At 37.2% G+C, this 25,891-nt stretch overlaps 1 protein-coding gene across 3 annotated transcripts in view; it reads right to left on the bottom strand.

Moving 5' to 3' along the window:
• LOC138813399 (synaptotagmin-1) overlaps window positions 1-25,891 on the bottom strand; it is a 337,314-nt gene that overhangs the window by 179,800 nt on the left and 131,623 nt on the right. For all 3 annotated transcript variants that reach the window (XM_070001793.1, XM_070001792.1, XM_070001791.1), the window contains exon 2: window positions 19,595-19,777. In XM_070001793.1, coding sequence (XP_069857894.1) covers window positions 19,595-19,760 — 166 coding nt within the window. In that variant the 5' untranslated portion in view covers window positions 19,761-19,777. The remainder of the gene's footprint in view (window positions 1-19,594; window positions 19,778-25,891) is intronic.

Raw genomic sequence — 25,891 nt, 5'->3', positions numbered from 1 at the left:
CTTTTTTCCCTCTCCATGTAAGCAGAATTCTAAGATGGCTTCCAAGACACCATCTTTCCTCGTGAACTTGTGCAACCTCCTCCCACTGAGTATTTGAAAGACCTGGAACTATAATGGGTATGCTATGTGGCAAAGGGGAAGGAGCTTTCCTAAGAGGACGTCCTGACCAAGGTTGTGTTTCAATTTATCACCTGTATGGTGGCTGGGGTGATTCTTGAGGTGATAGAGACAAGGTCCTGCTGGCCTTGATGAAGCCAACTGTCACACTGTTGTGAACTGACTATGGAATGAACTCCATTAGTATCTGAAGGCTCAGTCCTACAACTGCAAGGAACTGGATTCAGCCAGAAAATTCTGAAAGAACCTGGAAAAACAGATTTGCTCTTCTGAAGTCCAGTGGATACTTGATTACCTGGTGGGGCCCTGACAGATGATCCAGTTAAATTACATCTGGATTCTTAACTTATATAAATTGTGAAATAATGAAATGTGACCTGTGTTAGTCTACTACATTTATGGTATTGGGCATGTTTTCATGTACTAAATTTATGGTATAATACATGTAGCAATAAAAAATAAATACATTTCTCTCCACATACATATATTCATAACAGCAAAACAGCCTTTTTAGTTCAACAGTTTTTTCAGCGTTTAGTTTACAGGAGCAACATAGGAAAGGAATGTCCATCCTTGCCTCCAAAGACTTTAGGATAATCAGGAAGAATAAGACAAATAGCTAGATCGTACAATGAACTTGGCAAGAGCCCTAAGTATAAGGGCCATAGAGAATCAAGGACATGGAGCCTCTGATCAAGGAAGAAAAAGACTATACGCATGTTGGTATGTGGCAGCCATACTTAGTAGTTAGAACAATTTAGAAACCTGAATCATTTAGAGACAGTTTCTTACATACATGTTGTCATGAACTGTCATCACCATTTATGACACATGTTCACAAGCAGCTTCTGTTTTAAAAAAATGAGGCATTAGTGGTGGTCTCTGAGGGGTAGCTCTGTGGCGGCATTTGGAAGTATCCAGGAACTTGAGCTTTCTGCATGTTGAAGGTAATTTCTTTTCCTTCATTCTTTTCTATTCACTACTTAACCAGTTTTCAGCTATACAGTGTGTGGCGTCTGATTCTGTTTATTCTCTTATTGGAGGGAGGGGCAACAGTTTAAACTCACATTTTCTCACTTGACATCCTGACATTTGACTTCTGACTTCAGATCTTAATGAAGTAAAACTTTCCAAGGTCAGTAAAGATTTCTAAATACATCGAACATTTCTCTAGCATAATCTCCTACTATCTGTTAGCAGCATTTTCCATGCTTGAATACTTGTATCACTAATTATTTGTTCTCACCACCACAGATGTAAAAAAAAATAAAGTTGGATCACATTCCATTCACGAAAGCCCAGAAGCTTATGATTTGTAGAATAAAATCTGCCCTGCTCGGCAAAATATCAAAAATTAGGGATTCCATTATTTTTTTCTGTATCACATAATGTATTTCTTCTATGCGATTAAACCCTAAAGGCCTCAGTGTTTACTAGAATGTTCTGTAATGGCACTCACATTTTCTTATGGAATGACTTTGTATCAGTTAAAATCTTACTTTAGCTCAAGCCACAGATCAAAGTCCATCTCTTTCCAAACTTCTCATCTGCATTAGTTTTCCCTTCCTTCACCTCTCTTTATTTGTACCTCTCAAGCACATACTTCAGGGGTTCTATATTAAAATGTAAACTTGTTCAACCACTTTGGAAAATAATATGGAGGTTCCTCAAAAGATTCCACATAGAGGTCCCCTGTGACCCAGCAATCCCACTTTTGGGCATTTACCCGAATGATCACAAACAAGATCAAACTAAAACTACCAGTAAAACTATGTTTATTGCAGCATTAGTTACCATAGCTAAGATATGGAACCAACCCAGATGCCCCTCAGTAGATGAATGGATCAAGAAAATGTGGTATACATACACAATGAAATTCTATGCCTCCATCAGAAAGAATGACATTGCCCCATTTGTTAGGAAATGGAAAGGCTTGGAAAAAATTATATTAAGTGAAGTAAGCCAGGCCCAAAGAAACATAAGTCCCATGGTTTCCCTTATTTGCAATAACTGGTATATGTCTTAGACAAACAGAAAAGGTCAGATAAGGTGATGGTAAGTGAAATGAACCCCAAGATAAGGACACAGGTGGTTTTTCTTTCTTCTTGTTGTTTCTAATGTATTTATAAGGTACCATGTGATTTTTTGATGCTTTGTATGTCCCTCTCCATGGTATAACCCTTGTTCTCACTGTATTTGATGTTGGTATATTTTGGGGAGGGGGAAGAGAAAAAACAAATTGTTTAAATAGGGATAGAGGTTGACCCATTGCAACAAGGAGATGTACAAGACGCTATGTCAAAAAACGAACTTTACAATTTAGGTGGGGGAGGAGTGTAGTTGTGAAGATGGGAGGAAAGGGATGGTAGGGGGAAAACAAGGGAGGAGGCAACAGTGCTTGATAAGAAATGTACTCACTACCTTGTTCATGTAATTGTAACCCCTCTGTACAGTATTTTCACAATAAAAAACTTATTTAAAAAATGTAACTTGATTTATATAGTTGAAACTCTTGCTTTATATATTTGAGACTCTTATGTATTTGAGACTCTTTATTTCCTTAGGAAATTGATATCCTAAATCTATACCTACCAGAGCTGTTATAAGTAATAACTGGTCAGATGATAATTCATTATGACAATGAGAGCCCTGGGAGAATGTTAGTGATGTTGACAATATCTGTTGCTTCTCCCCCGGTAGACTGAATGCATGCTGTATTCTTTCTCAAGCAACATTTTCAACAAATTTTCTTTTTAATTAAAATTGACTACTGTATCTCAGAAACTCTTTACTTAGCTCCTGGGATAGTCCACTGCTCTTTGCCTTTACCTAGGACTCCCTGAACAGCTTATTTAGATTTTCATTAGTCTCACAACTGATTCATACGTTTGAGATTTAAGATATTATTATTCATACCCTTCTCATTTTATGTGCTCTTACTAATGACAAGTGGCCACTAATACAACCTAAACTCACATATTTGCCTCCCGAATCTGTTTGTCATCCCTCACTGTCTCCTACTCTTCCCATGTTTGACACAGAATAATCCTGGAAGTTGGTTACTCAGCTTCTCAGGATTACTTTCCACTTATTCGTTCCTTCACACCTTTAGACTGGGTTGCAATGCCTGTCAGCAGTACATTCACAGAGTCTGTCACGTCTGTACTTTCCTTTCCCTAGCAATTTAGGCTTTCATTATCTCTCCCAAGTGTACCTTCAACTGCCTTGTTCCTGCCTGTCCCTATCTCCAGATTCTCCCCTTGCAATCTTCTCTACCCACACAGTGCTGCCAGATTGCTGTTCTCCAAACAGACTATAATTATGTTACTTCTATGTTTATCTTGAATGGTTCTGGCACCTCTTTAACTATTAAATAAGTCTAAACTTCCTAGCTTGATATTGATGGTCCTCCCTTAGCTAATTCTCAATTAGCCTTTGATGACCTTTCTATACCCCCCCCCCTCTCTCTCTCTCTCTCTCTCTCTCTCTGGTTGTAGGACCTGAACTCTGAGCCTGGGTGCTGTCCCTCAGCTCTTCAGCTCAAGGCTAGCGCTCTACCACTTGAGCCACAGCTCCACCCCTGGCCTTTTCTGTTTATGTAGTGCTGAGGAATCGAACCCAGGGCTTCATGCATGCAAGGCAAGCACTCTACCACTGAGCCACCTTCCCAGCCCTTCTACAAATCTCTTAAGTTTCAGCATGGATCATAGTTTTAGTTGCTATTGTTCCCAGGAGATTTGACTTCTCCTATTACATCACAAGAATCATGACTTATTCCATTTTGTACCCACTACCAAGATAGTCAGCAAGCAGTCTAAAGTAGTAAGGAATGGATTAAACTCTGAAGTTATCTTCCAAGAACTAAAATTTAATAAGGAAGCAATGACCACAATACCAGTATTTCATAGAGAAAATTAGATTATATGACTAGCATGATATTCTGTAGGGGCATATATAGAAGAACTAGTATTTTATGATAGAGATCTTGGATATATTGAGATGGGGCAATATCATTTCAGATATGAACACACCCTGGACCAAGAAAAGAAAATAGGAAATCAATGCCAAGGACTAGTGTGGTTTACGCAGAGCATTAGGTACATAAAAGAATAGCAAAAAAAAAAAAAAAGATAAGAAAGGTAGGTTGAACTAAACTATAGAGGGGCTTGAGTACCAAATAAAGGACTTTAACAATTTAGCTAATATGGAGTTATTAAAGTCTTCTGAATAAGAGGCTCATGCATTCTAAGCTGGGCCCCATAAGGAATGGATTGCTCATGAGTGAAAATAGTTGTAGGTGAACCTCTTAAGAGAGAATAGTAATTATAATACAGATGAGACTGAACAGGAATGATAGCAGTAGACATGTAGAATGGAGAGAGAACAGAGAATGGTGTACTAGGAGTTGTTAACTAGTTGGCAAGACAATACGTTCTGTCTTCTGTCAAGACTAAACTTCTAAGTCTTTCCATTTCCTAACAAATGGGGCAATGTCATTCTTTCTGATGGAGGCATAGAATTCCAATATATATGTATATTCCACATATTCTTGATCCATTCATCTAATGAGGAGCATCTGGGTTGGTTCCATGTCTTAGCTATGGTAAGTAATGCTGCAATAAACATAGTTGTGTTGGTAGCTTTAGTATGGTCTTGTTTGTGATCATTTGGTCAAATGCCTAAAAGTGGGATTGCTGGGTCATAGGGGAGCTCTTTGTGGAGTCTTTTGAGGAACCTCAACACTGCTTTCCAAAGCGGTTGAACAAGTTTACACTCCCACCAACTGTGCAGTAAGGTTCCCTTCTGTCCACATCCCCTCCAGCATCCGTTGTTATTAGCGTTCTTGATTATAGCCATTCTAACTGGGGTGAGGTGGAATCTCAATGTTGTTTTGATTTGCATTTCTTTTACGACTAGAGAAGTTTCTCTTTAAATCCTTAGCCCACTTATTTATCAGGCAGTTGTTTCTTTGAGGATTTGTTGTTGGAGGATTTAATTTTTTGAGTTCCAAAAATATTTTAGATATGAGCCCCTTTTCTATTGTATGGCTAGTGAAGATCTCCCAAACCGTGGGCTTTCTATTGATCTTGCTAGCTATGTCTTTTGCCATGCAAACGCGCTGCAGCTTCATGCAGTCCCATTTGTCCAACCTTTCTTTGATTTATTGTGTTTCTGGGTCTTTATTAAGAAAATTTCAGCCTGTGCCAAGGAGACCTATTCTGTCTTGTAATATTTTCAGGGTGTCTGCTTTGACTCCGAGGTCTTTGATCCATTTGGAGTTGGCTCTGTTGCAGGGTGATATATGAGGATCTAGCTTTAGTTTTCTACAGGTGATTAACCAATTTTGCCAGCACCATTTACTGAAGAGGCTTTCTTCCATTCTATTTTTTAAGCTCCTTATTGAAGTTTAGGTGGTTACAGTTCTGTGGGTTCATTTCCGGGTCTTCAGTTCTATTTCATTGGTCCTGAGGTCTCATCTTGTGCCAGTACCAAGCTGTTTTGATTACTATGGCTTTGTAGTAGAGTTTGAAATTTGGTATTGATATTCCTCTAACACTGTTCTTCCTGTTAAGGATCATTTTTGCTATTTGGGGTCTTTTATTGTTCCATATGAATTTTTGGATTGCTTCTTCTATTTCATTAAGAATGAGGTTAGAATATTGATAGGTATCACATTAAGTTTGTAGATAGCTTTGGGAAGTATTGCCATTTTTTATGATGTTGAGCCTTCTAATCCAGGATCATGAGAGGTTTTTCCACTTCCTAAATTCTGCTTTGATTTCCTTTTTCAGCTTTTTAATATTTTCATTATAGTGGTCTTTCACTTCTTTAGTTAATTCCTAGGTATTTTATTTTTTGTGTGGTTATTACACAAGGAGTTGCTTTCTTGATTTCAGTTGCACTCTTCTCATTGTTGGCATACAGAAAAGCCATTGATTTTTGAGGGTTAATTTTATATCCTGCTACCTTGCCAAAGTTTCGAATCACCTTGAGTAATTAAGTGAAGTAAGCCAGGCCCAAGGAAATATAGGCCTCATGCTTTCCCTTATTTGCAATAACTAGTATATGTCTGAGACAAGCAGAAAAGGTCAAAAGCTATGTACATATGACCATATAAAATGATGTTAAGGGAAAAGAACCCCAAGATAGGGACACAAGTGGTTTTATCTTTCTTGCTATTGTTTCTAACATATTTATAATGTGCCATGTGATTTTTTGTTGCTTTGTATGTTCCTCCCCCATGGTATAACCTCTGTTGTCACTGTATTTGATGTTGGTCTAATTTTGGTAGGGGAAGGAAAAAAACAAAACGTTTAAATAGGGATACATTGTAACAATGAAATGGACAAGACACTATGCTGAAAAATGAAATTTACAATTTGGGGGGCTGTAGCTGTGGAGGTCGGAGGGAAGGGATGGCAGGGGAAAAACATAGGAGGAGGCAACAATGTTTGATAGGAAATGTACTCATTACCTTGCTCATGTAACTGTAACCCCTCTCCACAGTATTTTTACAATAAAAACTTATTAAAATTAATGTAAAAAAGACTAAACTTCTGTCTCAAAAAAACTAAAAAGAATAAAAAGAAAGGGAATAAGAAGGAACAATGAAAGGAAGGAAGGAAGGAAGGAAGGAAGGGAAGGAGGGAGGGAGGGAGGAATGACAGCGGGAAGGAAGGAATAAAGGAAGGAAGGAAAGGATGGCAGCCAAGGAGGAGAGTTTTACTAAGGGTAGATGGCACAGGCTGCCTGTACCTATAGATTCAGTCTATCCAAATGGCCAAGTCAAGTAATCCACATAGAGGCAAAGTGCCTCAGTCTCTCCTGTGGAATGGACCAGGAAGCTGCTTATATGATTTCCTATAATTGAAGCACTGGTGAAATCATCATGCAGTGTTCAACTTTTAGAAAGGTTATTAAACTCAAACCCTTGTGGAAGTACCTGGCTTTCAATCAGCAGCAGTGGTGTTATAGCTTAAGACTACTTAATGCAAAATAGCAACACAGATTCACCACTGATGAGGACTTGGAAGACAGCCAGTTAAATCACATTAGAGCCACATTAGCAGATCTGGAAAAGAAAGGTGGATGGATGACAGCCACCCTGGAAAGGTGAGGTGGCAGGGAGCAGTTCCAATCAGCGTGGGCAGGAGATGGCAGGCAAGGCCCTGTGAAAGCGCCACTTCAAATGACATCTGTTCTTGTGGTGCTATCTGCAGCAGCAGTAGCTGAAAGACTCAAATGCTGTGCTTTGTGTGCCTGATAGGGTGAGACAGAGAAACCCACGCTGGGTCTCTGCACTTAGCTATTCACAAAAGCAAAACAACACAAGCATCCATTACAGGAAAAGCCATGGTAAACAGCATTCCCAGCTATGTCTTGAATTTCTCATTGGAATTACAGGTATCCAAGCTGTATTATAAAGCAGTTGTAGAAAATGAGCTTATCGTGTTTCCTGGGTATGCCAACACAATATATTATTATTATTATTTAAAATAAAGAATAAAACTAGTAGTGCATCTCAAATCTCCACTTGAATAAAAATGCTTGTGGGGAGAAGTCTTTACTCAGAAGGCTAGTTTGGTGGCCACGCACATCTAGACTTGGAATGGGATGGGGCTGCCACCAGCCTCAAGAGACTAAAGCAACCAAAGTACATGTTGAGGCAGCACAGACAAAAGAAGAAAGAAAACAGAATTGAAGGTAACATCACCGAAGGCTGAGAAAAAGGGAAAATAAAAGGAAAGGAGGAGCAAAGGAAAAGATGGGCTATAAAGGTTCAAGTGGTCAAGGGCAAAGCAAAATGCTTCTGGGCAGTAGTAGTCTGCCTTTGCTCCAGCTTAAGATCAATTGTCATCTTGATTACTATGCCTCTCAGCCTGTTCCAGTAAGCTTCTTTAGAATTATTCTTCTTGATAACTCAATATAATCATTAGGCACTTTTGAGCTAAAGGAGAATCATAATTCTGTCTACGGTGAGCCAGATTTGTGCTGGAACTGGAGATACAGAGATGGAGAAAAGCAATTTCTGGATTCAAGTACATTGTCTAACACAAAGAAGCCAAAAAACAAAGGATCAAAAAGCACAAAGCCATGTACATATGGCCATATAAGATGATGCTAAGTGAAATGAACCCCAAGATGTGCACACAAGAGGTCTGTCTTCATTGTTATTGTGCTTTTATTTGTTGTTGTTGTTTCCTTTGTGTGTTATTTCCCCTATGGAATATCCTCTGTTGTCACTGTACTTGATTTTGGTACCCTGCATCTTGTATATACATATGTCTAATCTGGGGAGGGGAAGGAGAATAACAAAACGCTGAAACAAGGACACAGGATGACCCATTGCAACAAAGGTACACACAGGACAGTATCAGGACAGTATATTGGAAATGAGGGGAGGAGGGGGAGGAGTCTGAGAGGTGGGGGAGGGAAGGGATAGCGGAAGGAACATCAGGAAGGGAAGGGGACAATTATTGAGACAAATAATGTACTCATTGCCTTACTCATGTAACTGTAACCCCTCTACAGTATCTTTACAATAAAAAAGCACAAAGTGAAAATTAGCAGCATGTGCATATATGTTCCTGAGGAAGAATTGCTGATTAATAATAGATTAGGGGTTGGTAGCCAGGGACTGGGAAAAGGAGTGGACTTCAGAGGGTAAGGAGAACTAATTCAGAAAGACAAGCTGTGGCAAACTAGGAATCGGAGGCAGAGAAGACCGCAGGAAGATCTGGAAGCATGAAACAGCATGGGTAACAAAGTCTTTAACTCTCAGACCTGTCCTGCTGGAGCAGGCTGTAAGCCTGTGTATGTGGTGGTGGTGATGGGGCAGCCAGAGACAAGGTTGGAGAATATGCAAATGCTACATTGAATCATCACATAAAAAATCTGTTGCAAGATGGTTTAATTTAGAAGTCCTTCTGGCTGAGAAGTTTTGAGTGTTTAATGCTATTGGGGCTCAGATCCCATTAAGACGGTGCTCTGGCTTAATCCCTTAGCCTAGCATATACAGTCTGTTACATATAAACATGCTATGTAAGTGGGCAGTGGAAACTTAAGCATTTTGAATATAGCGACTATTATATTCCAAAATTATTATTTTACATGGAGATTGAATGATTTGCTCAAGGCCACAAATTAATATTGGTAGAGTCTGGATTCTGAACCCAGCAAGCCAACTCCATCACTCTCACTATAAACCACCTCACTTCACATACTCTCACCTGAGCAAACCATCTTCCCCTGACCTAGATTAGTTTATTGGGGCAGATAGTCTCTGAGTGATTAGCATAGGATTCTAGACCAAGGGCCACTGAATTTTCAGTTCCCAAAATATACCAGTTTATAGAGAGTAATGATTATGACAAATGTTTTAATCCACTGTGATAGTTCATGCGTTTTAAAGAACTGGTCTAAGTCATTATGAATAAGTTACATTAATGGAATTTTACTTTCAAGATATTAAATAATATGACTAATTGAGATCTGGGCTCTTTAGTTTCTGGACAGGTATATACTACTTTTAGAAAATGGCATCAGCCACATATATTAGTCATACTTATCAACCAAATATATTTTTTGTCTTTTGTAATCTATAATTGTGTCTCCTCCTTTCCACCCTCTCTCCCTCCCTCCTTCCTTCCCTCCTTCCTTCCCTTCTTTCTCCTCTGTTTCTCTCTCTCTCCCTTTCTTTCTTTCTTTCTTCCTTCCTTCCTCCCTCCCTCCCTCCCTCCCTTCCTTCCTCCCTCCCTCCCTCCCTCCCTCCCTCCCTCCCTCCCTCCCTCCCTTCTTTCTTTCTTTCTTTCTTTCTTTCTTTCTTTCTTTCTTTCTTTCTTTCTTCCTTCCTTCCTTCCTTTCTTCCTTCCTTCCTTCCTTTCTTTCTTTCTTTCTTTCTTTCTTTCTTTCTTTCTTTCTTTCTTTCTTTCTTTCTTTCTTTCTTTCTTTCTTTCTTTCTCTCTTTCTTTCTTTCTTTCTCTTTCTCTCTCCTTCCTTCCTTCCTTCCCTCCTTCCTTGCTTGCTTTCCTCCCTCACCTTCCCTCCCTCCTTCCCTTCCACCCTCCCTTCCTTCCTTTCTTTCTATGTTCTTTCTTCTATTCTTTGTTATTTAAACTTTTGTAAATGTGAAAACAAAGAATTCAAATGGCATCAAAAGTTTTTAGGGCAGGAGTTTCAATGAAATGTTGTTTGGTGAGGAAATTTTTAACGGGAACCATGCTGTCTTAATAGTGACTTCAAAGTCATCTAAGTTTACTGAAAAGACAGATGGAGGAGGCATGTGGACACAGAAGATACAGAGTTTAAATCCCTGTAACACAGCCCTTTATTCCATTCTACCACACAGAAATCAAAGAAAAACAAATCCAAGTGATCAAAATATAATGGGAAATGACATGATTTCCCTCTAGTGACTGATCCTAAATTCCTTATCCAGTTTAATAGGAGCAGGTGCCAAACTGACAGGTCAGCAATAAAAATTCACATGATCCTTAGAATGAAGAGAAAATACCAGTCTCTTGGTGTTTCATTGCATGGTTTTCTTTCTAGATTTGCCCTGGTAATCAAGCTTTGCTTAGAGACAATGTAGCCTGTGGCTTTGCAATGTAACTGCTGCACAGAGCAATTTGAAAGGCTATCTGTGTATTTGTAAAATATTTCAGCAAAGTAATCCTTGAAGTGTTTTGAATATAGGCCTAAGGTATTTATTCATGTCTCTTATTTTCCTCAGATGTGCCTACTTAATAACTTTGAGATGCTAATAGAAGGTTGCTAAATAAGGTTTAGAAATTTAGCTGCAATATTAATTTACTTGGTAGCTTTACGTGCTTACTGTTTCTCCCTAATATCCATGCTTTGGAGCTTTATGATGTCCCCCACCACTAGTTCATTTTGAAGGACTGAATTTTTTGGGGGGCTTTTCTGCCTAATGAGATTCCTAGAGGGAAACTGCAAAGGACATTTATGAACAACTTTCTTGAAATGCAACATGAGTAGCAAATAGTTTTGTTAAGTTTCTACCTCAATCCCAGGATGTTGATAGAATTATATTGCACACTCGTGTACATTGCTCCATTTTATAGCAAATATTTTATATTCTCATTTCTTTCCTAGGATGTAAACAACAAAAAACCTAGTTATATTATTTTTAAAGGGTAATAATGTGTGCTAACTATATAAAAGAGAGATAAGAGGGCTAATGTATAATAAAATAATTTGTGTTTTAGCACACAAGTGCTTAAGAACAACGGTTCTGGAAAGTATATAAAAGAATCAAATATAACTTCTAAAAAAGATGTTTGCATTTAGAGGTCAATCATAAGACTTTTTTTAAACAAAAAAAATCAAAGATGTAGCTGGAAGGCAGTGGCTTATGCCACTCAGGAGGCTGAGATCTGAGGATCCTGGTTCAAAGCCAGCCTGGGCAGGAAAGTCCATGAGACTCTTATCTCTAATAAAACACCAGAAAATAGGAAGTGGCGCTGTGGCTCAAGTGGTAGAGCAGTAGCCTTGAGCTGAAGAGCTGAGGGGCAGTGTCCAGGCCTAGAGTTCAAGCCCCATGACCAACAAAAACCAAAAACAAAAAAACAAAAAAAAAATTGACATCCTGCCATAGACGTTAAAAAATGTACTATTAAAACACACACAATACTTACATGTGCACATGTATTTTCTTCTATATTTTGAATAGAGATTATATGAAAATGAAAAAATGCATATGATAAAATAAACAAATGAAATATGTGTGTTGAGTGGAAGAATAAATTACATTCCTCACCTCTCAGTATCTGCCCCAAATAGTTTCCTCAGCATTGTACTGATGGAATCACTCAATACTGCAAATACTTGCTTGAGAATAACACATCAGAATTACAGGTTTTTTTTCAGATAATTCTGCTTAGTAGAGATTAACAGTGATTAATTTAATTTACTATATTAGCCAGTTTTCTAAAGTATAAAAATGGAGTCAGCAGATGGTAGCTGAGGTGGACTCCTAATGAAGCGGTTCACTTATACAATGCCATAAAAATCTAACCACTGATACATAGGTCATAATAGTTATAAACATGAAATCTATCTTAGTAAGGGAGGGCAATAGAAGAAATGCAGAAACAAAATGAACAACCACTGACTTTTCAAATTAGCTAATGCAATGAGAAGTTGAATTGTTGCGGGTGGTGTGTTTTAGGTATTCAACCATTTAAAACAGAGATTAGAAGATGAATGCTAGTGAGCAAGGTCTCTGGAGAGACACACAGAATACTGATAGTTTCCAGTATTGATCGAGGAGAGCTGGTGATTTGTAGCCTCTGTGACATTCCTTTAAGATTTAATTATAACACAGGTCATGTTTCCTGACCACACTTTGCACCTACAATCTGTATCACATGTCATTTATCAGTCATGATAAGTGCTCAATAAACAATGTATTTTTTCACATGCTATGATTAATTTCTTGATTTTAATGTTATCTTCAGGACATTGACATGTCATAACCCCATCTTCCTTCTGCAACCAAATAAGGGATATTACTTGACTGTATATACCTTATTGATAAGTATTTGCTTGTTTTATATCTGAGCAACCATATAACTGCTAGTTATTTAGTTTCAATAGCTGTTGGGGGTGAGGGCAAACACTGATGTACCTACTGATATTTTGTTTGTTTGATTTAAAATTAACCAGTGAAAAATGACAGATATACAATGTCAACTTGAGAGCTGAGGTAAGGTCAAGGGAAGAAAGCTTTACTGCATGAAGGAAGAAAACTTGTATTTCATTAAGCACTTATTATGGGCTTGATTTTGTTGAATACTTTCTGATACATGGACTATGAGCACATCTGTCTGCTATGGGAAAGGAGGGAAGGAAGGGATAAGGAAGGGATTAAGAGAATTCATCTTCCCCACAAGAAGATATCACAGGAATGGGTTTAAAGAATGCAATGTATATGTATTTGGCTGCAAAGTTTCTGGAATCTTCTCAATTTGAGTGACTGACTCAAGCAGGGTTTTCTTTAATAGGCATAGAATCCTGATAATATGGCAGCTTGAGTTTAACAACAGCTACTGTTTAAAAAATGCTTCCTCTGTCAGACAGGTGGTAAGCATTTTATATCATTGGTGCTTTGATTTAACAATCCTATCATGAGAGAATTATTTAATCATTAATTTTAGAGAGAAAGGAATTGATATAGGAAAGGATTTAATTAATGTGCCCCAAGTAACATAGCTACTATGAAATAGTGGTAGAATTTGAGTTCATTCAGTTTGCCTTTAGAGCTTATGTTTTTAATTCCTTATGAAACTTTTTACCTGAAAACATTTCTGTATGAATTATCCAACTGCTCTTCCTGTGGACTGAGAGTCAGGGTTAGGTTATTTGGCTTTCTGCTGTGCTTAAGGAAAGGTACACTCTACTTCAAGAAGCTCATGAATATCAAAACCTTAATCATAGCTATTTGGATGACACGAGTTCATGCTTTACAAACCAACCATAGCTCTAGTCTTATTAAAATCAAAGTTGCAAAATAAAGAAACATTCTGAGAAACCTTGTCTGCTTCATTTAGATAACAGTGTGCTGCTTGAATTGAAAGATAAAAATGCTCAGTCGCTACCATTTCCTTTTCCTTTCTTTAAAATGTTAAGCCCTGTGGTGTTCTGGATGATATCATCAGGCAATTTGGTTTGAATATGTTCCAGGCTGGACTGTGCAGATTACCTCACTAATGACATGCACATTCTTTGCCATTGTGACACCTCTCTTCTTACAAGTGGGAATTTCAAGTGACAGACTAAAGCTGTTTGCTATCAATTTTGCAAAAATACACATCTGCTAGATAGCCAAGATTTAGTTCAGAGACTGAAATCGATTAATATTCTAATTTGTTACCTGTCATTAGCGTCACACTGTATTATGCCAAGTCAAAAGTGATAAACTTTCCATAACATGTGCTCCTAAAATAATTTGGTTTTACTGGTATCTTTTATTTTTTCTGAGTGTTGCTTCCCATGGGGAAAACAAATCCCAATAGAAATTTCAATTACACAGGCAGTAAACACCATGATAGATTAAAACAAAAGTATAAAATATGTACTGTTACCTATTTTAATAAAACTGCATGGCTATCTTTATGATACAATTTGTTCCTGCGCTTATTTATTATACAATTTTTATGACTTTAGATATTTTACTTGTTTCTGTCAAGGTGAGGACTACCAGGTCCTCTAGGACTCTTATTTTAGGTTTTTGGAGAAAAGCAAACTTACTGATTATCTGGTCTGATTTTCAGGACCCAATAAAGTGTTGTAGGAATGGAGCAATGGATTGGCCACAGTAAACAAGAGAAAGTTTCACATGCAATTTTCCTAGCTGTGTTTTTTCCTACTGATGAACAGAAAGGAAATAAAGCAATGACTGACTGTTAGAGAAAAAGACTAAAAGAGACAGGAGTGGTAAAGACAGAAACATTTCGCTTTCTGAAATGGGAATCACACAGTGAATGATGCCTTCCTTTAGTGTGTGAAATTTGAAATTTATGCTGTAATAGTATAATTTGTCAACAATTTAAGGCTTTAAGTTTTTTTTTCTGGTCCTGGGGCTTGAACTTAGGGCCTGGGCACTGTCCTTGAGCCTTTCTGTGTTCAAGGCTAGTGCTCTATCACTTGAGCCACAGTGCCACTTCAGCTTTTTCTAAGTAGTTTATTGGAGATAAAGGTCTCAGGCTTTCCTGCTTGGGCTAGCTTTGAACCATGATCCTTAGATCTCAGCCTCTTGAGTAGCTAGGATTACAGGCATGAGCCACCAGCACCAAGCTAGGTTTCAAAGTTTAAGAGGAGTACTTTACAATGCACATTAAATTGACTTTCATAAATCATCTACTCCTCAAATACATATTGAAAGCCTTCTATGTACCAGGCAGGTTCCATTAAGGATGGAACTGGCATAAAACATATCTAAACTATTGACTAATAGAACCCATATTATCTGGCGGAAAATAAAGCAATTTAAAGTCAAAGAATCACATATATGGTGGTGCTCTGTAATATAATGAGAAATAAAAGTAAGGGTTGGGCACATAAAATGCTGGTAAAGATAGGCCAAGATAAAGGAGTGGGATTTTAAATAGTATGGTTGTCATTGACAAAGACCTAAAGGAGACAATTGATGAGTTAGTCTCATAGTTGTGAATATTTCATTCCTTGTCATAAGTCCTGCACTGTTGGACATCCCAGAGAAGGAGATGGCATTAAAGACAAGGCAGGATGTGCATTGGATTTGGTGTTATTCATTGCTTTTCATTTCATACTTCTCTTACAAAAACATTTTGATACAATAGTTTAAATTCAGAGTGTATACTCACAATGTAGACATCTGGTATCTCCTTGGTTGCTATAACTACAAAACTGTATTAAAAATCTTAGGACTCATTATTAATCTATTAGATTAGCAATAGAATGAAGAAGCTGACTGAGATCTTATGTTTCTTAGCCTAAGGCTTGATATATTGTACCATCTCCATTTCTTCTCTTTTATGAGAATGGAAATTACTGACAACTGTGCTACAAGGACATCTCAGATAAATTTGATAATGGTGGATGGACAAATGAAAAAATTTCTAACCACATAGGCCTATGAAGCTGATGCCTCATGCTTTTCATTTAGATTCCCAGTGTCCTTATAGAATTATTTTCTTGTAAATTTTATCAATCTATCATCTGGATTGCTAAAAAATCTTGCTTTATCTTTTGCCTTTTCTCCCACTAAACACCACTTAATTTGGTTGTAAGGATGATCTTTAAAACATTCAAGTAGATAAGGGAACACATCTACAAAAATACTCCCATTGGCATTTTATTTCACTGGGTAAAAGTCCATGTTCTTCTGAACAGCTTATTAAACCCCATATGACATGGCTTCTGCTACATACAAATTCATCCTCTATCATGATCCATCCTTTCATTGTGTTCACGTCACACCTCTCTCTCTCTCTCTCTCTCTCTCTCTCTCTCTCTCTCTCTCTCTCTCTCTCTCTCTCTCTCTCTCTCTCTGTATATAGATATTACAGATATATATTTGTCTTAGGACCTTTATCCTCTTTGTCAGACTTCGTCATATCTTCCTCATTCTCATTCTCAAGTTTTTTAGTGAAGGAAGGAAACCAGTCCTGAAAATCCAATACATAACAATTCTTCACCTTTTGCCCCTTTCCCTGGCCCATGTACCAGCCACTGTCTTCAGATACCCCAGAGCCACACCAGATGTGGTAGGTCCCAGGCTTCTGAGAGTATTACCTTTGCCACCATTTCTAGGGGCTTCTGGTGATGTAATACAAGCCACAGGACCCCAGTGCCTTTGGCTACATCTACCATGCATTTGTAAACCACATGTGTTACCATCAGCCCCAAGTTTCTGAATGTTCTCTGCCAACCACAGGAATTCTGGAATTCTGTTACACACCAGCACTGCATCTGTGACAAAGACCTTTGCCAGAAAACCAGCCTGTAAGGATGGAGATAAGGCACCATTCACCTCAAACATACAGTGACAGATGCACTACCACAAGGATTGAGAACAACCCGTGAAACCGCATCGTCACAGCTACATTCTATCACACAACTTGAAAAAAAGCATTATCAATTTCTCTCCAAAGTCTTCAAAAAATCAGAGGTCAGAATTCTTCTGGACTCATCATCTTGGTAACAAAAGCAAACAAAGATGCTATCAAGAACGACCAATATCCCTGACCAACAAAGATGTGCAAATGCTTAACACAACACCAACAAACTGAATTTAGCAGTGCATATAAAGACCATTCACAGTGATAACTTGGTATTAAGCCCAGTGAGGTAACAATAGTCTCACTTACGTAAACTAATAAATGTGATATGGTAACAAAAAGAAGAACAAAAAATAAGATGGTTTCAACAGATGGAGAAAAGGCATTTGGCAAAACAGAGCATTACTGAATTATTAAAAATATCTATCAACAGCAAAATTCATACTTGTGACAAACCCAAAACTAATATTCTATCCAACAAGGAAGATTTAAGAATATTTCTTCTATGACCAGAAGGCAAGGATGCTCATTCTGTGTCAATTTTATTCAATATAGTACTGGGGGTTCAAGCTAGAGTAATTTGGCAGGTAAGAGAAATAAAAGGCATCCAGAAAATATTAAACTGTTCTTTGTTTAGATATTATATGATCACATACATAGTCCTAAAGACTCCACGAGTAAAACTTTTGGTATTACCAATCAAACCAATGAAATAATATTAGGCCATAGAAAAGATCCTGTGATTTTCTACAACATGGAAAAACTTACAGGACATTATGTTAAGCAAATAAATCATGCACAGAAAGAAAAACCCTGCATAATCTCATTTGCATGTGAAATCCAAAATTGTTAATCTCTTAAACACAAAGAGTGGAATGGTGTAATTTACCTGTACAGGTCTGAGGAAATATTGATTAGTAGTATTGAGTTACAGTTAGACAAAAGTAAGTTCTGCTCAATGTTGCACAAGAAGGTGTTGATAGATGAGAGTAATTGTTTTATGCTTTAGAAAACTAGAAGGAAGAATTTTAAACATGTTTACCAGGAATAAATGACAAATGCTTTAGGAGCTAGATATGTTCAACATGGAGTTAAATATCACTCAATAGATACATATGCCAACATATTACCTGGTACTCCATTCATATGCATAGTTTTTATTGTTAGATGATGGTGAAAATATAAACTTGATTTAATAAGAAAATGAAGATGATCTCATAAAAAAGGATGTAAATTAGTGGTTACTTGCAGCTAGGAAGTGGAGGGGGAGGTTGAGGTAATGTTCACAGGATATAAAATTTCAGTTAGGAAGAGGAATCTCAAGAGATCTATTGTACAACACGGTGACTATAGTTAATAATGTATTAGTGACTATAGGTATCAGTTACTATAGTATTATAGTGATTCCTTTGATAGTAGTGTATTGTAATCTTGAGAAATTCTAAGGAGTGAATGATAGATCTTTTCAGCACAACCATAACTGTGTAAGGTGAAGTTTATGTTATTTGGTTAAATTTGTCATTATAGTCCACACACACACACACACACACACACACACACACACACACATAAGTGTGTGTGTATATATATATACACACATATTTAAAAATGCAATGTTGTAAACTTAAGAAAATTTTATTTGTTGATGTGAAAAATAAAAACGAAGAAAATTAAGAGCCACTGATTAGACTCAATTCACAAATAAACATAGGGTTTTTTTTGCATTTCTTGATGACAAAAAATTTCATTGCCCCATTTGTTAAGAAATGGAAAGACTTGGAAAAAATCATATTAAGTGAAGTAAGCCAGGTCCAAAGAAACATAGGTCCTATGGTTTCCCTTATTTGCAATAACTAGTATATTTCTGGGCCAAGCAGAAAAAGTCAAAAGCTATGTACATATGACCCGATAAGATGATGTTAAGAGAAATGAACCCCAAGATAGGAACATAGTGTTTTTTTTTCTTTCTTGCTATTGTTCTTAATGTATTTATAATGTACCACGTGAGTTTTTGTTTCTTTGTATGTTCCTCCCCCATGGTATAACCCCTGTTTTCACTGTATTTGATGTTGGTGCCCTGCATCTTGTATATACACTTCTCTAACTTGGAGAGGGGAAAGGAAAAAACAAAATGCTTAAATAGGGATACAGGTTGACCCATTGTGACAATGAGATGTACAAGACACTATGTTGAAAAACAAACTTTACAATTTCGACAGGGGAGGAGGGGAAAGGGGTGAGGGGGGAGTGTAGTTGAGAGGTGGGAAGGAAGAGATGGTAGGGGAAAAACAAAGGAGGAGGCAACAATGCTTGATAGGAAAGGTACTCATTACCTTGCTCATGCAACTGTAACCCCTCTGTACAGTATTTTTGCTAAAAATGTATTTAAAAAATTAGAAGTTGGGCCAAAGATTTTAAAATAAAAGATTTTAAAATTAAAGAAAATGAAACCTGCAATAATGGGAAAGCAAACATGATCAGTAGTTTAGAAATAGCCTTACAGTAGAAGAGTTTTATCCATATAAATCCAAATCATGCACAATGCAACCTATGGACACCAATGTTCTTGAGAGAAGCAATATATACCTATAGCAAGCACAAAATAGAGCTATTTTATGAATTGCATTGCCATTTATAAAACATATTTAAAGACAGTAATAAGACTATTCCAAGGGATGACACTGATCAAAATGAATCGTACTCACAAACTGACATGTTGAATTGAAATTCCTTTGTACAACTTAATATCATTTAAACAAATCAAAAGAAGATTGTTCTAGTACTGAGATCATTCCATTTTACTACTGGAATACGATCATAAAGATAGAATGTCAGAGAGTTGTTTTTTTTTAATGGATAAAGTGATTTTCAGCACTATGTATTTTTTCACTCAAGTGAGAATAGAGGATACTCACGTGGAATTTTATGCAACTCATTCATAAACTTCTCCTTCAGCTTAGAAAAAGCATCCTCTTTTCCTTCTCCAGGACTGGCTGGCTCTGTGGCATTATTCTGAAGAACAGTTGCAACAGTGGTAACTGGCGGGGCTGCCAGTGCCTCATGATGACTCTCGCTTACCATCTTAGGTTCAGGTGAATCTGTAAGGGGAGGGAGACAGAGAACAACAATTCAACAGGGCTCACCTGACCCCCATATCAAAGCTATAGTGGAGCTGAGAAAGCATCAGAGGTTACACCTGCTTGCTGGGTAAATAGTCGATCATTAGCATATTACTTTATGTTGGGTTCATGAAATATTTATGGACCATGGTGAGTGGAGAGTTCTTTCCCAGAAGGTAAAGCCTGCTGTAGTTACTGAATAGCATTTTCTCCTAACAATGCTATGTAATCTGTCAAGTCTATTAGTTATTTATACAGGCCAATTTTTGCTGTATAGATTTAACTTCTAACCCATAGTTTACTGAAATGTGTAGGAAACAGTTGCTGGCAAAATATATGCTCTAGATGTAAACATCTTATATTTTGTAAAAGGAAATAAACAGAGAAGGTACTTACAATAGGAACCGTTGATAAATGATAACATACATTAAAAATGTCTGTGGCTTTTTAAATGTTTTAAAATACTATTATTACAACTCTGATAGTCTATTATGAACACTATCCACAAACTGGTCCTTGAATTTCATTTATTGATGGCATGTTTTTGTCCTAGTCTTTTATCTTTTTTTGTTGACATTTACTGTAGACAATACTCTGATCAATAATTCACTTGTTTTTCCAGGTGATTTCTTTTAAGGTCACTGTAAATGTGATTGACTATATATATCAAGATACTGAGGATAAAATAAATCTTGGCTATGAAATTATTTTAATTTATCTAACCCCATAATATAATCGAATTATTTTATTAAATTAATTTATTAAATTATTTTAAGCATTTACCTCTAAACTGAAAAAGTAAAATAAATTCTAAGGTAGTCAATAGAAACACCTTGGCCTGGAGTCCAGAAGACATTTGTTCTGGTCTCCTTCCCTAGATCAATGGACTTTGACAGGGCATTTGACCTCTTTAATTATTCACTTTCTGAAACAGGAAGGACAGAGAACCTTTCCCTTCCTAGACTTTTTTCTTAGTCTAGCATGTGTGAAATGCTATCTAAATAGAAGCAAGGTATTCTCGAGGAGGAGAAATACTCTCAGATCTACAATCTCAAATTATTTTTGACTTTATCATTTTGCCATGTGACTTAAGTTTTCAAGAGGTACTAAAAGCAAAACTTTTGGATTTTCTGGAAGCAGATCATGGCTGAGGTAAATATTCATACACAAAAATTAACTGATTATATAATTAACTAGTTCTCTCTTTTAACCCTTCAACTTTACATAAAATTTACCATGTCCAAGTTTCTTTCTGCTAATCAAACTGAATGATACTATTTATATATTATTAAACAATTAAATCACTAAGATAAGTATTTATAACTTTGAATCTATTGCTCAGTAAATAAAAACACTGTCATTTTACTATCAGGAAACAGATTGCTTAATTTTATAGATATAATCATTTTAGTAGAATTGTAGCATGTTGACTTACATTAAAAATATTACTGGGGCTGGGAAGGTGGCTCAGTGGTAGAGTGCTTGCCTTGCATGCCTGAGGCCCTGGGTTTGATTCCTCAGCACCACATAAGCAAAAAGAAAAAAAGCCGGAAGTGGCGCTGTGGCTCAAGTGGTAGAATGCTAGCCTTGAGCTGAAGAGCTGAGGGACAGCACCAGGCCCAGAGTTCAGGTCCCACAACTGGAACCCGCCCCCCCCCAATATTACTGGATAGAAAAGTTCGTTCTTAAAGTTCATTTCAAATGTTGGGAACAATAATTTCCAAAGGAAAAAATGAAAATCTCCCTCTTTGGTACCAAGAAAAATACAGGGAAGTTTATTTATCCTATCAAAAACTAAAAATTGAAATAAGAATGAAATAAGAGATGTTTTTATAAATTCGGCGACATGTAGATAATGAAGTTGAGGGTATTCCTATTATAAGATTTCTAATAAAGAGTTAATCTCTAATGTAAAATTGAATATAACAATATTTATAGTGATTTATAATATTAGACATTCCAGAGAATGTCTAACATACATACTCCCTAATTATCATAATCTATTATTAAACTTATAGATAAGTATCTCCAAATGTTCAAACATATTATTAAACTTATAGATAAGTATCTCCAAATGTTCCAACATATGGGAATGGTAGGTAAAAATGCATCTTATGAAACATTATAGAGAGTCCAAGTTTTATGAAGAAATCTTTTGCATAAAAGAAAGTTAAAAGACATTTAAAAATGTTAACATTGGGTAGAATATTCATTTCTGCCGTATGTTTACATTCTAAATAGATTACAAACTTAGATTATTTTAAAGTACAAAAAGGAGAAAACAGACCTTCACATCTGTTTTGCTAGTAGAAAAACAAGATCTTGCAAAATAGGTTTAATTTCCTAATGTCAGATTAAAACCATACTTTGAAACATAACTAAGAAATGAATTCTCAAGAGTAAGTAGCTCAGCTATGTATTTTAACACACGTGTTTACATAACCACCAGTTAAAAATACAATGTAGAAAATATATTGTGGTATCATAAAGGTTGATACTTTTGTGGTATCAATTGAGAATATTCAGGATTTTTGTTGCCATGACAACTTGCATTTGTCTCCTTATATTTATTCTTCTTAGTGGACTTTAATTTTGTCGAGATCTACAAATTGATATAGATTTTCTTAGATTATATAGTGAGATATTCTACGATACTCATAAACATGATTAATTCTAGAGAAAGTGCTATTTCTACCATTACTAACTAGTATTTTGGAATAGTAGCATGTAAAATTAAAGAGCAAACAGGAGGTAGAAGAAATATTACTATGAAAATGTATTCTAATACACAAAAGTCCCACACTGAAAGCGAATCTTGGAGTACCTATCAAAAAGTCTGGAAGACATTATAGGATGTGTTAGGGCAGAATGTAGTAATCTTAATAAAAATCAAAGATTTTCTAAAATCAAAGATTTTATTCCTTTCCTTATCTACCATAGTCTACCATAGTCTAGGCTGGTGTATCCCTCAAACCCCATCTCCATTCCTTCCCTTTCAGGAAGAAGTCTATAGCTTCTGCTACCAAGTTTCTGTAAGAGCTGCCTACTCATAGTTCATAGCACAGAAGTCCATCCAAAGAAAGTTGCCCTTGGCCAAGAGGACCTGTCCAGCCTTAGGTTAAACGCCCTTCTTCAGGACATCTCTCATTCCATGGCTGGATGCTGTGTGAAGGCTCAGCTTGGGTCTCAGGTTAGTTCATCTCTGAAGGATGCTGCAGCATTAGCTAAAGCTCATTGCAACTGCATTTCAGGTCAGGAAGCATCTGCCCTTGCCCTTTGTCTTCCTTCAGTCCTTCACATAGAAAGATTCCCTATTCAACTAGCTCCGATTCAGAGAGGGTTCTATCATACCTACTCTGAAAGACTTCTGAGAGAAAAGAACCACTCTCAAACACTTTCCTGTAAATTCTTTCTGTGCCCAAACACCCATAGGCAGCAAATGAAGTCTACTAGCATATCAAAATCTCCCACAAGTTTGCAGATGTTTGAATGTCAGGCTCAAGGTGAACCTTCTCTGAGGTTCAAACAGATACATTCTCTTGAGAGAAGTAATAGGGAAGCAAAAGACTCCTCTGTGCTTCTGTTGTGGTAGAGGAGGGCTGACTTCTGGTGTCAATTACAATGAAAGGGCTACAGATGAAAAAGTATTTTTTTTTAAGACCTTCAAGCAACTGGAAGCACAGCAGGTAGCCTAACCTAAAATTCACTGGAATCTTGCTTCTTCTTTTTTTTTTTTTTTTAAATTCAAGATACATCCTGGTAGCTCCATATTTTATCCTTTATTATCTCAAGAAAGTCTCCTCAGAGACAGGAGCAGTGAGAATTCTGCTTAAGAGTATGTGTCGTAGAAAATGTTTATCATAACTGCTTTCCTAAGTTGGAGGAAAGTGGTCTTCTTTATGTTTAACTTTGGCCTATGAATTTTAAAAACATTATCTTTCAGTAGTTCTGCAAAGGAGTTGCCATTTAAAAAAGCAGTTATGAATACAATGAATATTAATTTATATCACCCTTTCACTCTTCTTAATTTTAGCATCACTTTGAGAATAGAATCAATATTCTTCCCCAACACTACAAACATTGATGAGCTATGCACAGTGTCACACCCCACCACGCCCCATCCTCTGTTTGGTGCTGCTACTGGGGCTGGGTCCTGTCCCTTAGCTATTGTTTTTGGTGGGGGGGGGGCTTGAACTCTGGGCCTGAGCACTGTCTCTCAGCTCTTCAGCTCAAGGTGAGTGCTCTACCACTTAGGCCACAGCACCACTTCTGGTTTTCTGGTGTTTAATTGGAGATAAGAGTCTCACAGACTTTCCTGTCCGGGCTGGTTTTGAACCATGATCCTCAGATCTCAGCCTCCTGAGTAGCTAGGATTACAGGCGTGAGCCACCAGAGCCTGACTGTCCCTTAGCTTTTTCCCTCAAAGCTGGCTTTTCCACTTGAGCCACAGCTCCAGTTCTGGCCTTTTGGTGCTTAATTGGTGATAAATGTCTCATGGACTTTCAGTCCCAGGCTGCTTCAAATCACGATCCTCTGATCTCAGCCTCCTGAGTAGCTAGGATTATTGCAGGAGCCACTGGTACCCAGCTTAAAAGTATACACATTCATATGCTGAAGGTGTCTTGGGAAAAATAGTCAGGAGGAAATACTGCACAAACTCGCCATGTTTTCTGGAATCTTCTTTAAACATCCCCATTCCTTCGCAGTTTTCACCTCACATGGTGACCACCTTGGTGGCCATGCCTGCAGCGACCCGGCTTCCTGTGGCTTCTCTTTACTCTTTTGGAATGTCAGAACAGAGGGTTCTGCAAGTACTGGTTGTCTATGTATCTCTATATCTTGTAATCACAAAAGCATAATGAAAAATGAAATGAGTAGAAATAACTCCCTTGCCATAAAGAAAATCTAATCCACTCACAGAGAAATGCCTTCCTTATCTTGTAAACAGAGGCAATTCCTAGTCTACTGATTGCTACCTGCCTGATTGTCTAGAAAGACACTATGCTGGTGCTGTGTCCACCAAACTCCAAGGCAACATTTCCAATTCAGAGAAGAAACTAACTAGGGGAAGTTAGAAGAAATCTGTATCAATTGCTAATACTAACCAACAGAAGTTGACATGGGTAACATAGACTGTTTAGCTGCAGGGCAGCTAAAGAAGAGTTCTGTGTAAGCCAATCACAGTGCCTGCTTTCTAGGTCATAGTTCCCTTCATTCGAGATAACATTTCTCAATCTACACAAATCAAAGGAAAAATATCATGGAAAGGTATGTGGAAATCAGAAGGTTATCACATGGGTTAGCCTATTTCATGTTGTCATCTTAGCTCCATTTGTTGTTCTTTTCACTCCTCAGAACATGTACATTCTAAAGGCATGGAGCCTACAAAAGGCCCCATGGCTTCCCAATTAATGATCCTGGACGTAAGGCAAGGGTGTTCTCCATATGTGCACATGATGGGAAACGAGCTTGCAGACCACTGATTATCTCTGAGGTCCCCGCAAAGGTCTTGCCAGAGCTAATGAACTTCAGAAATTCTAGCCAGTTTCATATGAATCCTGAAAAAAAATCTCTTTGGCGGTAGATGCCACTTTATTTAAAGCCAATAAATCTGAATGTATATTTAGCTACTATCCCATGGAGACAGAAAACAGCCTCCATCTAGAAACTGACCAAAATATTCTTTTTTCCCCCCCCAAAATATTCGTTTCTCTCAGCTTCACCTTTCATCTTCTCTAAGTCCAATATTCATGTTGTTATGGGACCAAAAGATGGTGCAGTGCAGAAGTTGATGGAAGAAGTATTTCTCATCTTCAAAGGCATAGATTCAGAAAATTGTTTTGGAAATCATCTTTTGGTATGACTCCCACTAACCAATTCACAATGGGGCATTTTAATATAGAAAGCGGAATGTCCACAGTTATTTAGATATTGAATGCAACACTTTCAGACCTGCTGGTTCGCTTCTGGTGGAGCAGTCTGCATGACCATTAAGACCGTACTAATCTTCATAGAGTCAAAGTAGGTGTTATTATAATTAAGTCCCTGCCATGTGTTTATTCACTTGTTATTTAATTTCATAATAAATTTATG

The sequence above is a fragment of the Dipodomys merriami genome, unplaced genomic scaffold (assembly GCF_024711535.1).
Source record: "Dipodomys merriami isolate MVZ:Mamm:240054 unplaced genomic scaffold, mDipMer1.0.p SCAF_598, whole genome shotgun sequence".
NCBI classification, from domain to species: domain Eukaryota; kingdom Metazoa; phylum Chordata; class Mammalia; order Rodentia; family Heteromyidae; genus Dipodomys; species Dipodomys merriami.
The sequence above is the reverse complement of the archived record's forward strand: the minus strand, read 5'-3'. Positions and strand labels throughout refer to the sequence as shown.